Below are 16318 nucleotides of genomic sequence, written 5' to 3' on the forward strand. Positions count from 1 at the left end.
ACGGTATGGAAGAGAGGAGGAGAGGACGGTATGGAAGAGAGGAAGAGAGGACGGTATGGAAGAGAGGAGGAGAGGACGGTATAGAGGAGAGGAGGAGAGGACGGTATAGAGGAGAGGAGGAGAGGAGGGTATGGAAGAGAGGAGGAGAGGACGGTATGGAAGAGAGGAGGAGAGGAAGGTATGGAGGAGAAGAGGACGGTATGGAAGAGAGGAAAGTATGGAAGAGAGGAGGAGAGGACGGTATGGAATAGAGGAGGAGAGGACAGTATGGAAGAGAGGAGGTGAGGACGGTATAGAGGAGAGGAGGAGAGGATGGTATAGAGGAGAGGAGGAATGGAGGGTATGGAAGAGAGGAGGAGAGGAAGGTATGGAAGGGAGGAGGAGAGGACGGTATGGAGGAGAAGAGGACGGTATGGAAGAGAGGAAAGTATGGAAGAGAGGAGGAGAGGACGGTATGGAAGAGAGGAGGAGAGGACGGTATGGAAGAGAGGAGGAGAGGACGGTATGAAAGAGAGGAGGAGAGGACAGTATGGAAGCGAGGACGGTATGGAAGAGAGGAGGAGAGGATGGTATGGAAGAGAGGAGGAGAGGACGGTATGGAAGAGAGGAGGAGAGGACGGTATGGAAGAGAGGAGGAGAGGACGGTATGGAAGAGAGGAAGAGAGGACGGTATGGAAGAGAGGAGGAGAGGACGGTATAGAGGAGAGGAGGAGAGGACGGTATAGAGGAGAGGAGGAGAGGAGGGTATGGAAGAGAGGAGGAGAGGACGGTATGGAAGAGAGGAGGAGAGGAAGGTATGGAGGAGAAGAGGACGGTATGGAAGAGAGGAAAGTATGGAAGAGAGGAGGAGAGGACGGTATGGAATAGAGGAGGAGAGGACAGTATGGAAGAGAGGAGGTGAGGACGGTATAGAGGAGAGGAGGAGAGGATGGTATAGAGGAGAGGAGGAATGGAGGGTATGGAAGAGAGGAGGAGAGGAAGGTATGGAAGGGAGGAGGAGAGGACGGTATGGAGGAGAAGAGGACGGTATGGAAGAGAGGAAAGTATGGAAGAGAGGAGGAGAGGACGGTATGGAAGAGAGGAGGAGAGGACGGTATGGAAGAGAGGAGGAGAGGACGGTATGAAAGAGAGGAGGAGAGGATGGTATGAAAGAGAGGAGGAGAGGAGGGTATGGAGGAGAGGAGGAGAGGAGGGTATGGAGGAGAGGACGGTATGGAAGAGAGGAGGGTATGGAGGAGAGGAGGAGAGGAGGGAATGGAGGAGAGGAGGATTGGACGGTATAGAGGAGAGGAGGAGAGGACGGTATGGAAGTGAGGAGGGTATGGAGGAGAGGAGGAGAGGAGGGTATGGAGGATTGGACGATATAGAGGAGAGGAGGAGAGGACGATATAGAGAAGATGAGGATTGGACGATATAGAGGAGAGGAGGATTGGACGGTATAGAGGAGAGGAGGAGAGGACGGTATGGAAGAGAGGAGGGTATGGAGGAGAGGAGGAGAGGAGGGAATGGAGGAGAGGAGGAGAGGAGGGTATGGAGGATTGGACGATATAGAGGAGAGGAGGATTGGACGGTATAGAGGAGAGGAGGACGGACAGACCTGCACAATAAGAGACACACAGGAAGAGATTTCACAGGACAGATCTGCAGAAAGAGAGGAGGACATCTGGAGATATGGAGACAGCTGGTACCAGCGATCTTCTCTCCTCCTCCGTCTCCATGGTAACCTCTAGCATCTTACAAGGAGACAGCAAGGGAGAGACGAAGGAGCAGCAGAGAAAAGACTTGTAAAGTGCAATGTAGAGGGAGAGAGCCATGGAGACAATGGTAGAGAAGGAGGTGACACGGCTGGGGGGGGGTGACAGACAAGACAGACGTCCTCGGAGTCATTGAGAGAAAAGTGGTGAAGAGACAGGGAGGAGAGGAGACATATAGGCGTTCTCATGTTCTGTACAGCCTGTCCCCTTCTTGTCCAAGCCTGTAATAACTTGTTCCATTAATGCAGCCCCGGCTCTGCAGACCATCGCCACCACATTTAACCCTTGTCCCCCCCCTTTATCATTAACATCTCATTGGAGAAGAGCATTGCTCGGTGAACTCATTCCCTCATCTTCTGGAGAGGCTGAGCAGCACTCAGGTACCCCCCCCCCCATCCCCCCCAACCCCCCCCCAGCCCCTCTGTTCCCAAGACACTGCAGAGTGTTGCATGCAACAGTGGACAAGGAAGGGTAAAGAGCAGAAGAGAAAGGTGGAGACAGTCTGTGAGGGAGGGAGAGAGATAATAAGAGTGGAAGGAAGGGAGAGAGAGGTGGGGTGGTGGTGGTGGTGGGGGGGGGGAGAGTGAAAGTGGGAGAAGGAGGGAGCGCTCGCTGATCCAGCTAGACACACTCCAGAGAAGCGTCACCCTCATCTGCACCCCCCTCAAAATCCAGCCTGCACCCCAAAACTGAGGTCAGAGCAGTTGCATGAGCCCCTGTGGTGTCCAGTCTTTGCCTGTCTGCAGCTGTGACATTCAGTTCTCTATGTGTTGAGTGTGGCGGATCATTATGTGTTTGTGTAGCGGCAGCGGCAGCATCCACCTGTTGTGCAGAGAGGTGCAACAGCTGGGTGTAGCTGCATCATGCATATGTCTGCGTATATATATATATATATATATACATGTGTGTGTGTGTGTATGCATGTGTGTGTGTGTGTCACCCTGCCGGTGCATCCCATGTGGGTGTGTCAGCTCCTATGTACAACTTGCAAGTTTGTAGCTTGGGGGGCTTATTTGCTAAAGGGGGTGCAAAGAGCAGCAAGAAAGTGCAATAAGCCGCGGCAACTTGATGTGTATTTCCCCGGGGGGGGGGGGGGCAGCGGGGGAATTAATTTCTATTTTACCTTTTTTGACGTTGCAATTTTTGTTGTTATTGGCCGCTGTCAGCGATCCCGTTTTTGAAAAGGGCAGCGGCGCGCAAGGCGCCACAAACTAATCAGATTTTAACTGTCACCAGTTTAGTTCCAGCTGAGGGACGGCCGAGGACTGCCGATCGGTTGTAATGAGCGTCTCTGGCGCAAACACCTTTGTTCGGCCAGACAAGTGCGAAGGGCAATGGTTTGCAAAGAGCACTTATTACGTAACGCGCTGAGCAAACCATTGGCGCCATATAAATACCGTATGATAAAAAAAAAAATGTGCAGAGACCGTCGCCAACCATCGCAGTTTGGAGCAGCCCGGGGCAACGGAAGTATTCATCCTTTAAGCTGCCCTTTGCACGTTGCTTTTATTTTATTAAGCAAACGTGATATGACCGTCACCCATCGGGACAGTTCCGGGCCCAATCGGGACGCGGTTGTATGTCGGCGGACGCGGCTACGACCCGCTCCAGATAAGGCCGGTGACAAGTGGTGTCTGCTCAGTGTATAAACAGGCATGCTGTACCACTACCACTGTGCATGTTTATGAATATGACCACTCTACAGGACGAGGCGGTCAGCTCCTTCCTCCGAATACCAATGGGTTGGCTAATCGTGGAATGCAAAATCCAACCAACGTTGGTCACCGACTGCTATGGGTTATTGCACTTTGCTCGCTGGTCTTTCCTGGTATTGGTGCTGAGGACACCAGTCGCTCTGCATACATATTTTTGTGCAAGCAGAGGAGATAGAAGATCTAGGCAGGGCTGGAGAGACACACTATGCCAATTATCACCATCTACGCCGGATAAGATGGGAGATTGCTCAGTCAGCTATTAAACTACCATTACGATAAAAGCGTTAGGATGGCCATTACTGATGCAATCATCTGCAGATCAGAACCTCCACCTAAAGACACGGAGATAAGACAAAGTCACCCTTTAATTCCCACCTTCCTTAGAAGTTCAGAGACCATGGTTCCACCGATATACATAATATGGGATACGAGCGATAAAATATGGGATCTTAGCCTTGTACGAAGGGATATTTCAGAAGATAATGGAGTGCGAATGGCCTTTGCACTTGTATTTGTAGGCTATATAAATCAAACTGACCTTTATATACATTTCCAGTCTTTGCGGTTGCATTTGGCCTTGGGACGGGTCGCTTTTCTCCGTCCTCATTGTGTGGTCACCTTGTAGCACAGATGATTACACCGTGTCACCGTTTTGCTGTTTTGTGACTTTTTAAGCTTTGATGGCATCTATGGGAATTGTTCACAACTGTGGGGGTCCGGCATCAGAGCAAAACATAGGCTGCAAGCCCCAAACAGAAGAATCGGTGCTACTACCCCATATCACATATCGATGACAGAGCTCCTGGGGGCTCGGTCCACAGACGTTAGCTGAGTGGATACTGTAAAGAAGATGATCTGCACACCAGTTGTTGCTCTTAAGAAGTCTTAGTTTCATTGAAAAACCACAGCGTACAAACGCAGATAAAATCAGTTGACGGGTTTCAGCCTATAAGGCCTTAGTCATAAACCCATAGTTATGACTAAGGCCCTACAGGCTGAAACACGTCAACTGATTTTATCTGCGTTTGTACACTGTGGTTTTCCCATGAAGGCTTCTTAAGAGCAACAAACAGCGTGCAAATCATCTTCTTTACAACAGCTACAAGCCAGGGGCCCTGCTACAAAAACGATCCCGCAGGCTAAAAGTAGATGTAAACCCTAACTGGATGGCATTTGGTTTGCTAAAGAACTGTGTATGATAACATGGATAGATATTTGCTCCCCCCTGTTTTCATCCTTTGTTGCATCTCAGTGATGCTGATCTCCTGCGGCCTCTTTGCAGACACTATGTGCTTGATTTACTAAAGGCAAATAGACTGTGCACTTTGCAAGGTGCAGTTGTACTCTGCAAGAACAGTTGCTCCAGAACTTAGTAAATGAGGTAAAGCTTCATTTTGCAAAAAAAATACCCAATCACGTGCAATGTGTGCCCATGTGACAGAGTGATAACACAGCAGCCTGGTCAGAGACAGGGACAGTGCGTTGTCACCCTATAACAGGAAGTGCCTGCACAGGGGACCTTCATTACAGGTATTACTTTAGTGAAAGCTGTAGATTTGAAAAAAAAAGCTTTTGAAATTACTTTAGCAGCTTATATGAGATTTATTGATTGGTTTTACAAATAAAATTGAAAAAATGGGCTACCAAATTTAGAAAATAGGTAGAAAATTGATCTAAAATGTTTACAAGATAGGAGAAGTAAAGAAAAGATCTTATAGTAAGAAGCACAAGAAACAGTTTTGTTGGGCCCATTGAACACAAGGGCCTAGGGAACAGTTGCACCCATTGGCCCAAAGACAGTTGCACCCATGGACCCAGGAACAGTTACATCCATGGGCCCAGGAACCGTTGCACCCATCCCAGGAACAGTTGCACACGTGGACCCAGGAGCAGTTGCGCCCGTGGACCCAGGAACAGTTGCACCCATGGACCCAGGAACATTTACACCCATGGACCCAGGAACAGTTGCACCCATGGACCCAGGAACACTTACACCCATGGACCCAGGAACAGTTACATCCATGGACCCAGGAACAGTTGCACCCATGGGCCCAGGAACAGTTGCACCCATGGGCCCAGGAACAGTTGCACCCATGGGCCCAGGAACAGTTGCACCCATGGGCCCAGGAACAGTTACACCCATGGACCCAGGAACAGTTACACCCATGGACCCAGGAACAGTTGCACCCATGGACCCAGGAACAGTTGCACCCATGGGCCCAGGAACAGTTGCACCCATGGGCCCAGGAACAGTTGCACCCATGGGCCCAGGAACAGTTGCACCCATGGACCCAGGAACAGTTACACCCATGGACCCAGGAACAGTTGCACCCATGGACCCAGGAACAGTTGCACCCATGGACCCAGGAACAGTTGCACCCATGGGCCCAGGAACAGTTGCACCCATGGGCCCAGGAACAGTTGCACCCATGGGCCCAGGAACAGTTACACCCATGGACCCAGGAACAGTTGCACCCATGGGCCCAGGAACAGTTACACCCATGGACCCAGGAACAGTTACACCCATGGACCCAGGAACAGTTACACCCATGGACCCAGGAACAGTTGTACCTATGGGCCCAGGAACAGTTACACCCAAGTACCCAGGAACAGTTGTACCTATGGGCCCAGGAACAGTTACACCCAAGTACCCAGGAACAGTTGTATCTATGGGCCCAGGAACGGTTGCACCCATGGGCCCAGGAACGCTTGCACCCATGGGCCCAGGAACGGTTGCACCCATGGGCCCCGGGGACAGTTGCACCTACGGACCCAGGGAGAGTGCATCTATAGCTCAGAAAGAGTTGTACCCACGGGCCCAGGGACATGTTCACCCATGGACCCATGGACAGTTTTACTCATGGACCCATGGACAGTTGCAGCCATGGTTCCAGGGACAGTTGCAACCATGGACCCAGGGACAGTTGCAGCCATGTTCCAGGGACAGTTGCAGCCATGGACCCAGGGACAGTTGCAGCCATGTTCCAGGGACAGTTGCAGCCATGGACCCAGGGACAGTTGCAGCCATGTTCCAGGGACAGTTGCAGCCATGGACCCAGGGACAGTTGCAGCCATGGACCCAGGGACAGTTGCAGCCATGGTTCCAGGGACAGTTGCAGCCATGGACCCAGGGACAGTTGCAGCCATGTTCCAGGGACAGTTGCAGCCATGGACCCAGGGACAGTTGCAGCCATGGACCCAGGGACAGTTGCAGCCATGGTTCCAGGGACAGTTGCAGCCATGGACCCAGGGACAGTTGCAGCCATGGTTCCAGGGACAGTTGCAGCCGTGGACCCAGGGACAGATGCAGCCATGGACCCAGGGACAGTTTTACTCATGGACCCAGGGACAGTTGCAGCCATGGTTCCAGGGACAGTTGCAGCCATGGGCCCAGGGACAGTTGCACACATGGTCCGGGGAAAAGGGAAAGTGAAACCTATGGGGTCAAGAACAATGGCGCCTATGGACCCAGGGAGAGTTGCACCCATGGACCCAAGAACAGGTTCACCCATGATCCCAGTAACAGTTGCACCCATGAGCCCCGGGACAGTTAAACCCATGGACAATTGCACCCCCTGTTGCTAAACACTGGGAGTCCAACCAGAGTAAATGGCACCCATGGGCCCAAGAACAGTTGCACCCTTGGCCCCAGGGAGAGTGTATGCACAGCCTAGGGAGAGTTGCACCCATGGGCTCAGGGACAGTTTCGCTCCTTGGACCCAGGAACAGATGCACCCCTGCCGTTAAACACTGGGAACCCAACCAGATTTAATCTGAGATTCTTTACTCTGTTTCGGGGACCACTTGAATGCGTGCGGTTCATGAAACCCAACATGGCGAACACAGCATCCAATAAGTGCACATAAAAGAATAGATGTACTGAGGAGAAAGCCCCCTTTACAGGTGTCTGGAGACGGTTTCCTGGCCCCCCTGCACTTGCAAATGTTCAGGCAGAAAATACAGGGAGGGCTCTGCATGGCTGTGGGCTGGAGCTGGAAGCATCTTTTAGACAATAATATGCAATCAGGGAAGTGTAGGTTATTGTATGACTGTCTGAGTAACCGAATTCTCATCCTACAGGCAATGATCAGCTCGTCTTTGGGTTAACTCTCTGCCGTCCAAGATGAAGTGGTATGTACGGGGAATGGATGAGGGCAGAACTGTACTGAGGGGGGGGGGGGGAACGTGGGAAATCTTTTAGGAAGGGGATATATGTAGCTTGCTGAGTGTAACCGACAGACCTATTACATAAATATAAATAAGAGAAAAGACTTCGAGGGAAGGTAACGCAGAGACCATTACATAACTGTCTAGATAAATAATTACACAGATGTCTCAGAGCAGTTTTTAAGGGTCAAAGTGAAGTAGAGAGGGGCAAATATCTAAGGGGTACAGTATTCGGGGGAGGCAATGTTTTTTTTTTTTTTTTACAGAATGTTATGTTTTCAGAATGTGTGTTGGTAAGGAAGCAATATGAGAATGATTTACTAGGAAACAATGCCAGACCGGGGAAACAGTGTCAGAGTATTCACTGTATAGAATGACCATTTTCAGGGATGCTTAGAATTTCCAGTTAAATGATAAAATGGTCACTTGAATGTAGAGTAATATTTAAATGTCCTGCCTAAAACATACAGATAAAATATTAGAAGAAAGCAATGTTAGAGTGTTCAGTTTAGAGGCAAGCAATCCTAGTATGATTGGTATAGAAGAAAGCAATGTTATCATGTTCAGTTTATAGGTAAGCAATGTTAGCAAGTTTATTTTACTGGCAAGCAATGAGGTGTATAGAGGCAAGCAATGTTAGAATGTTCATTTCAGAGGCAGGCATGTTAGCATGTTTAGCCTAGAGGCAATGTTAGACTGCTTGGTTTAAAAGAAGACAATGTTAGCATGTTCAGTTTACAGGCAAGCAATGTAAGAGTTTCCAGTTTAGAGGCAAGCAATGTAAGTTTCCAGTATAGAGGCAAGCAATGTAAGAGTTTCCAGTTTAGAGGCAAGCAATGTAAGAGTTTCCAGTATAGAGGCAAGCAATGTAAGAGTTTCCAGTTTAGAGGCAAGCAATGTAAGAGTTTCCAGTATAGAGGCAAGCAATGTAAGAGTTTCCAGTTTAGAGGCAAGCAATGTAAGAGTTTCCAGTATAGAGGCAAGCAATGTAAGTTTCCAGTTTAGAGGCAAGCAATGTAAGAGTTTCCAGTATAGAGGCAAGCAATGTAAGAGTTTCCAGTTTAGAGGCAAGCAATGTAAGAGTTTCCAGTATAGAGGCAAGCAATGTAAGAGTTTCCAGTTTAGAGGCAAGCAATGTAAGAGTTTCCAATATAGAGGCAAGCAATGTTACAGGTGTTGGTTTAGAAGAAAACCATGTTAGCATGTTATGTACAGAGGCAAGCAATGTTACCATGTTCGGTTTAGAAGAAAGCAATTTTGGCAAGTTCAGTTTAGAGGTAAGCAATCATAAAGGCTAGCATTGCCAGAATGTTCATTTCAAAGGCAAGTGTATTCATGTTTAGTTTAGAGGCAAGCAATGTTAGCAAGTTAATTTCACTGGCAAGCAAGGATAACGTGTTTAGTTTAGAGGCTAGCAAAGCTAGATAGTTGGTTTCAGGGGCCAGCATGTTAGAATGTTCAGTTTAGAGGTAAGCAGTGTTAGACTGCTTGCGTTAAAAGAAAGCTAGGTTACCAGGTTCAGTTTAGAGGCAAGCAATGTTTCAATGTTCAGTTCAAATGTAAGCGTCTTCAGGTTAGAAGAAAGCAATGTTACAGAGGTTTGTTTCAAAGAAAACAATGTTAGCACGTTAAATTAAGAGGCAAGCAATGTTAAGCTGCTTGGTTTAGAACAGGGATCCTCAAACTACGGCCCTCCAGCTGTTGCAGAACTACACGTCCCATGAGGCATTGTAAAACTCTGACATTCACAGACATGACTAGGCATGATGGGAATTGTAGTTCCTGGAGGGCTGTAGTTTGAAGACCCCTGGTTTAGAATAAAGAAATGTTAGAATGTTCAGTTAATACGCAAGAAATGTTAGCAAGTTGAAGGGGTTGTAAAGGTTTGTGTTTTTTCCCCTTAATACATCCTATGCATTAAGATGAAAAAACACCTGTCAGTGACCGGCCCCCCTGGCCCCTCTGTTTTACTAACCTGAACCCTAGAACTTGACCTGGCGGGGACGCTCTGTCTCCCTGCCCGGGGTTCTCAGCACTTGATTGGATAGATTGATAGCAGTGCAGCCATTGGCTCCCACTGCTGTCAATCAAATCCAATGAGGTGGGCACCAGGGGGCGGGGCCGAGTCCTGCATTCGGCCTCTATGGACGCCGAGTGCTGGACTCGGGAGCACGCCCGCAAGGTAACCCCTGGGAGAGCGCTTCTCCTAGGGGGTTTTCTGATGTGGGGAGGAGACGCGAGAGCCACCGAGGGACCCCAGAAGAGGAGGTTCGGGGCCACTCTGTGCAAAACCAGCTGACCAGCTGCACACTGGAGGCAAGTATGATATGTTTGTTTTTTTTTTGTTTTTTTTAATTAACCTTTACAATCACTTTAATTTTACTGGCAAGCAATGATAGAATGTTCCTCTCAGAGGAAAGCGTGTTAGCGTGTTTAGTCTAGAGGGGAGTATTGTTAGACTGCTTGGTTTAAAATAAAGCAATGTTAGCAAGGTAAGCAATATAAAAGTTTTCCATTTAAAGGCAAGCAATGTTACAGAGGTTTGGTTTATAATAAAACAACGTTAGCATGTTACGTTAAGAGACAAGCAATGGTAGCAAGTTCACATCACTGGCAAGCAATGCTAGAATGTTCATTTGGGGGAAAACATGTTAGAGTGTTTAGTCAAGAGGCAAACAATATTAGACTGCTTGTTTTAAAAGAAAGCAATATTAGGGTGTTCAGTTCAGAGGCAAGCAATCTAAGAGTTTTCAGTTCAGAGGCAAGCAGTTTTACAGAGGTTTGGTTTAGAAGGAGACGATGTTAGAATGTTACGTTAAGAAACAAGCAATGTTCAATTTAGAAGAAAGCAAAGTTGGCAAGTTCAGGTCAGAGGCAAGCAATGTTAGAATGTTAATTTCAGGGGCAAGCAGGCTAAAGTGTTGAGTTTAGAGCCGAGCAATGTAAGAGGTCTAATGGAAAGCAATGTGAGTTTGTTCTGTTTAGAGGTAAATGTTCATTTCAGAGGCAGGTATGCTAGCTTGTTTAGTATTGAGGCAAGCAATGTTAGAGCGATCCGTATAGAAGTGAGCAATGTTAGATTGGTTTAAAAGAAGGCAACATTAGTGTGTTCAGTTTGGGACAAGCAATGTCTGAATGTTCAGTTCAGAGGCAAGCAATGTTAGACTGTTTGGTTTAGAAGAAAGTCCTGGGACCAATCCTATTTAATTTGTTCATAAACGACCTGGAGGATGGGATAAACAGTTCAATCACTGTATTTGCAGACGATACTAAGCTAAGCAGGGCAATAACTTCTCCGCAGGATGTGGAAATCTTGCAAAAAGACCTGAACAAATGAATGGGGGAGGGGCGACTACATGGCAAATGAGGTTCAATGTAGAAAAATGTAAAATAATGCATTTGGGCGGCAAAAATATGAATGCAATCTATAGACTGGGGGGAGAACCTCTGGGGGGATCTAGGATGGAAAAGGACCTGGGGGTCCTAGTAGATGATAGGCTCAGCAATGACATGCAATGCCAAGCTGCTGCTAACAAAGCAAACAGAATATTGGCATTAAAAGGGGGATCAACTCCAGAGATAAAACGATAATTCTCCCGCTCTACAAGACTCTGGTCCGGCCGCACCTGGAGTATGCTGTCCAGTTCTGGGCACCAGTCCTCAGGAGGGACGTACTGGAAATGGAGCGAGTACAAAGAAGGGCAACAAAGCTAATAAAGGGTCTGGAGGATCTTAGTTATGAGGAAAGGTTGTGAGCTCTGAACTTATTCTCTCTGGAGAAGAGACGCTTGAGAGGGGATATGATTTCATTATATAAATACCGGACTGGTGACCCCACAATATATAAATACCGGACTGGTGACCCCACAATATATAAATACCGGACTGGTGACCCCACAATATAGAAATACCGGACTGGTGACCCCACAATATATAAATACAGGACTGGTGACCCCCCAATATATAAATACAGGACTGGTGACCCCACAATAGGGAGGAAAGTTTTTCTGCAGAAGAGAGTTTAACAAGACTCGTGGCCACTCATTAAAATTAGAAGAAAAGAGGTTTAACCTTAAACTACGTAGAGGGTTCTTTACTGTAAGAGCGGCAAGGATGTGGAATTCCCTTCCACAGGCGGTGGTCTCAGCGGGGAGCATTGATAGCTTCAAGAAACTATTAGATAATCACCTGAATGACCGCAACATACAGGGATATACAATGTAATACTGACACATAATCACACACATAGGTTGGACTTGATGGACTTGTGTCTTTTTTCAACCTCACCTACTATGTAACTATGTAATGTTAGCATGTTCAGTTTATAGTTAAGCATCGGTAGCAAATCCACATCACTGGCAAGCAATAAGTGTTAAGAGGCAAGCAATGCTAGAATGCTAATTTCGGTGGAAGACATATTAGAGTGTTTAGTCAAGAGGCAAGTAATGTTAGACTACTTGATTTAAAAGAAAGCAATGTTAGGGTGTTCAGTTTAGAGGCAAGCAATTTTATGGTGGTTTGGTTTATAAGGAAACAATGTTAGAATGTTACGTTAAGAAACAAGCAATGTTTAATTTAGAAGAAAGCAAAGTTGGCAAGTATAGGTCAGAGGCAAGCAATGATAAAGTGTCTACTTTGGAGGCAACATCAATGTTAGAATGTTCTTTTCAGGGGCAAGCAGGCTAAAGTGTTGAGTTTAGAGCCGAGCAATGTTAGACTGCTTGGTTTAATAGAAAGCAATGTGAGTTTGTTCTGTTTAGAGGTAAGCAATGTTTCAATAATCAGTTCAGAGGCAAGCAATGTAACATTTTTCAGCTAAAAGGCAAGAAACATAGAGTTTTGGTTTCGAAGAAACCAATGTTAGCGTGTTATGTTCAGAGGCAAGCAATGTTAGCATGTTACATTTAGAAGAAAGCAACGTTTGAATGTTCAGTTCAGAGGCAAGCAAGACTGTTAGAATTTTCTTGTTAAAAAAAAGACTAATGTTAGAATGCTTAGAGTTTAGAGGCGCACAATGTGGTAATATTCAGTGCAGAGCCAAGCAATGTTGAAATGCTCAGTTTAAAGGCAAGCAATGTTAGACTGTTTGGTTTAGAAGAAAGCAATGGTAGCAAGTTCGCTTCGCTGGCAAGCAATGCTAGAATGTTAATTTTGGTGGAAAGCATATTAGAATTTTTAGTCTAGAAGCAAGCAATGTTAGACTGATTGTTTTAAAAGAAAGCAATGTTAGGGTGTTCAGTTCAAAGGCAAGCAATGTAAGAGTTTTCAGGCAAGCACTTTTACAGAGGTTTGGTTTAGGAGGAGACAATGTTAGAATGTTACATTAAGAGACAAGCAACGTTCAATTTGGAAGAAAGAAAAGTTGGCAATTTCATGTCAGAGACAAGGAATGATAGATTGTTTACTTTACAGGCAAGCAATGCTAGAATGTTTATTTGAGGGGCAAACATGCTAGAGAGTGTTTAATTCAGAGCCAAGCAATGTTTAACGGCTTGATTTAATAGAAAGCAATGTTAGTGTGTTCTGTTTAGAGGTAAGCAATGTTTCAATAATCGATTCAGAGTCAAGCAATGTAAAAACCCTATATTGTTGTCATTTAGAGGCAAGCAATGTTAGAGCGATCAGTTTGGAGATGAGCAATGTTAGACTGGTTTAGAAGAAGGCAACATTAGTGTGTTCAGTTTGGGACAAGCAATGTCTGAATGTTCAGTTCAGAGGCAAAAATAATGTTAGATTGCTCAGTACAAAGCCAAGCAATGTTGAAATTCTCCATGTAGGAGGCAAAATAGAGGCAAGCGATGTGTTTAGTGTAGAGGCAAGCAATGTGTTTCGATTAGAGGCAAGCATTGTGTTTAGTTTAGAAACAAGCAATGGGTTTAGTTTAGAGGCAAGCGTTGTGTTTAGTTTAAAGGCAAGCGTTGTGTTTAGTTTAGAGGCAAGCAATGTGTTTAGTTTAGAGGCAAGCAATGTGTTTAGTGTAGAGGCAAGCAATGTGTTTAGTTTAGAGGCAAGCGTTGTGTTTAGTTTAGAGGCAAGCAATGTGTTTAGTGTAGAGGCAAGCAATGTGGTTAGTTTAGAGGCAAGCAATGTGTTTAGTGTAGAGGCAAGCAATGTGTTTAGTTTAGAGGCAAGCAATGTGTTTAGTGTAGAGGCAAGCATTGTGTTTAGTTTAGAGGCAAGCATTGTGTTTAGTTTAGAGGCAAGCAATGGGTTTAGTTCAGAGGTAAGCATTGGGTTAAGTTTAGAGGAAGCATTGTGTTTAGTTTAGAGGCAAGCAATGTGTTTAGTTTAGAGGCAAGCGTTGTGTTTAGTTTAGAGGCAAGCAATGTGTTTAGTTTAGAGGCAAGCGTTGTGTTTAGTTTAGAGGCAAGCAATGTGGTTAGTTTAGAGACAAGCAATGTGTTTAGTTTAGAGGCAAGCAATGTGTTTAGTGTAGAGGCAAGCAATGGGTTTAGTTTAGAGGCAAGCAATGGGTTTAGTTTAGAGGCAAGCAATGTGTTTAGTTTAGAGGCAAGCAATGTGTTTAGTTTAGAGGCAAGCGTTGTGTTTAGTTTAGAGGCAAGCAATGGGTTTAGTTTAGAGGCAAGCAATGGGTTTAGTTTAGAGGCAAGCAATGGGTTTAGTTTAGAGGCAAGCGTTGTGTTTAGTTTAGAGGCAAGCAATGTGTTTAGTTTAGAGGCAAGCGTTGTGTTTAGTTTAGAGGCAAGCAATGTGGTTAGTTTAGAGACAAGCAATGTGTTTAGTTTAGAGGCAAGCAATGTGTTTCATTTAGAGGCAAGCAATGTGGTTAGTTTAGAGGCAAGCAATGTGGTTAGTTTAGAGGCAAGCAATGTGGTTAGTTTAGAGGCAAGCATTGTGGTTAGTTTAGAGGCAAGCAATAGTAGCATCTTTGGTTTAGTGGCCACCAAGTCTGCGATCTTGCAGTGTTAGAATGGGCTGATCCTCAATGCTCAGTACGGAAGGGAAGCAATCTTAGAATGCTTAATTTAGTGGCAAGCAATTCTAGAATGGTCATTGTTTTTTGAAGGACTCTTCTCCATTTAGAAAAGAAATAGAAGAGTGGTCAGTTTGAAAGAAAGAATACATGAGATGTATGGGAAATGGAGGTTAGAATGGTTTGGTTTCTGCCGGAATAATGTTGAACTTACATTTCATGAAGGAGCAGTGCTAGAACATTCAATGAGGGAAACAAACAAAGGTTGAATAGTCACTATACGGAGAGTCTTTATGTACTATATACAGAAAAGCATTGTTGTAAAGAGCAGAACATGGATACAGAAGGCAAGGACAGATATAGGAATGCTCATTGTATTGGGAAACGGCATTCACTTATGGAGAAAGATCATCACTTGCAGCCTAGGTGAGGCATTGTAAAATGGCCACTGTAATGGGATAATATTAGAAAATACGAGAAAGCAATGGCAGAATAAAGAGTGCACGGGGAATCGTCAATAGAAAGCTCGGCGCACTGAGAAGCAATATTAGAACTTCCACCCTGTCCATTATCTTTTTATGAATGGTCGGTGTTAGGGGAGCACTGTTACCATGGGCAGCGTATAGGAAGGCAATGCTGCAATCCTCCGTGTGCCGGGGAGCAACAGTGCGTGGGAAAGTAGACTTCCAATGCGTTCAGTGCAGGGAAGCAAGATTACAATACATATACTATCATCTGTGCTAGACTGTACACTGTGGGAAAGAAGTATTACAATATAAAAGGCAGCAATTAGTGCTGCTAGAGTGTGAAATGTGGGTACACTTATTACAATATATACACTGCAATCACAGCTAGTGTGGGAAGGGATGCCAGAAGATTTACAGGATGGAAAGCCGCTATAGAATGTGCAGTGTGGGAGAAAGCGATATCAGAATACATGAGGGGTAGAGAAGCAATCCTGGGCTGTTTACGGGGGAAGCAAAGTTTGGACGTGTCGAGAACAAGGGAAGCGAGGCTATAATGTATAGAGACAAATCTGCAGGAGAGCAACCAAAAAAAAAAAATGGTATAATGTTACAATGTAAAGTATGTAGGGAGACAATATTATAAAGAAGCAGTGTGTATGTGTAAGTAAGCAATGTTAGCCGAGTCAGGTGGTTGTAGGGAAGCAATGTGAGAATAGAAGGTAGGCAGGGAAGCAGCAATGGGAGGTTTACATGGTAGGGAAACAATGTTAGAATGAACAGAGCGGCAGTGCTGGAGTATGTAAAGGGTGAGCAATGTATGGTGTATGGGAAAGCAATAGTATATATTGTGTACTGTATATGAGAAAGCAGCATTCAGACTTACAATGTACAGAGTGTGAGAATGTACAGAAAGTGGGGAGAGTAAAGCATGTATAGTACACAGGGAAGCAAAATGAAAATGTGCGATGTTTGGGAAATACATTTTAGAATGTAAAGTGTGCAGGAAAGCAATGTGAGAATGTATAATGTATGTAAAAGCAGTGTGTGTGAATGTACAATGTATGTAAAAGCAGTGTGTGAGAATGTACAATGCATGTAAAAGCAGTGTGTGAGTGTACAATGTATGCAAAAGCAGTGTGTGAGAATGTACAGTGTATGTAAAAGCAGTGTGTGAGTGTACAATGTATGTAAAAGCAGTGTGTGAGTGTACAATGTATGTAAAAGCAGTGTGTGAAAATGTACAATGTATGTAAAAGCAGTGTGTGAGTGTACAATGTATGC

At 45.5% G+C, this 16318-nt stretch overlaps 1 protein-coding gene across 4 annotated transcripts in view; it reads left to right on the top strand.

The window, feature by feature from the left end:
• Positions 1-1551: 1551 nt before the first annotated feature.
• Positions 1552-16318, top strand: part of PIANP (PILR alpha associated neural protein) — a 75736-nt gene continuing 60969 nt past the window's right edge. The window contains exons 1-2 of one of the 4 annotated variants that reach the window (XM_073595410.1): positions 1552-1824; positions 7550-7600. In XM_073595410.1, coding sequence (XP_073451511.1) covers positions 7593-7600 — 8 coding nt within the window. In that variant the 5' untranslated portion in view covers positions 1552-1824; positions 7550-7592. Of the gene's footprint in view, positions 1825-1857; positions 2135-2290; positions 2449-7549; positions 7601-16318 lie in introns of those variants that run through there. The other 3 variants (XM_073595412.1, XM_073595411.1, XM_073595409.1) reach the window with 3 other exon arrangements.

The sequence above is a fragment of the Aquarana catesbeiana genome, linkage group LG08 (genome assembly GCF_042186555.1).
Source record: "Aquarana catesbeiana isolate 2022-GZ linkage group LG08, ASM4218655v1, whole genome shotgun sequence".
Lineage (NCBI taxonomy): Eukaryota > Metazoa > Chordata > Amphibia > Anura > Ranidae > Aquarana > Aquarana catesbeiana.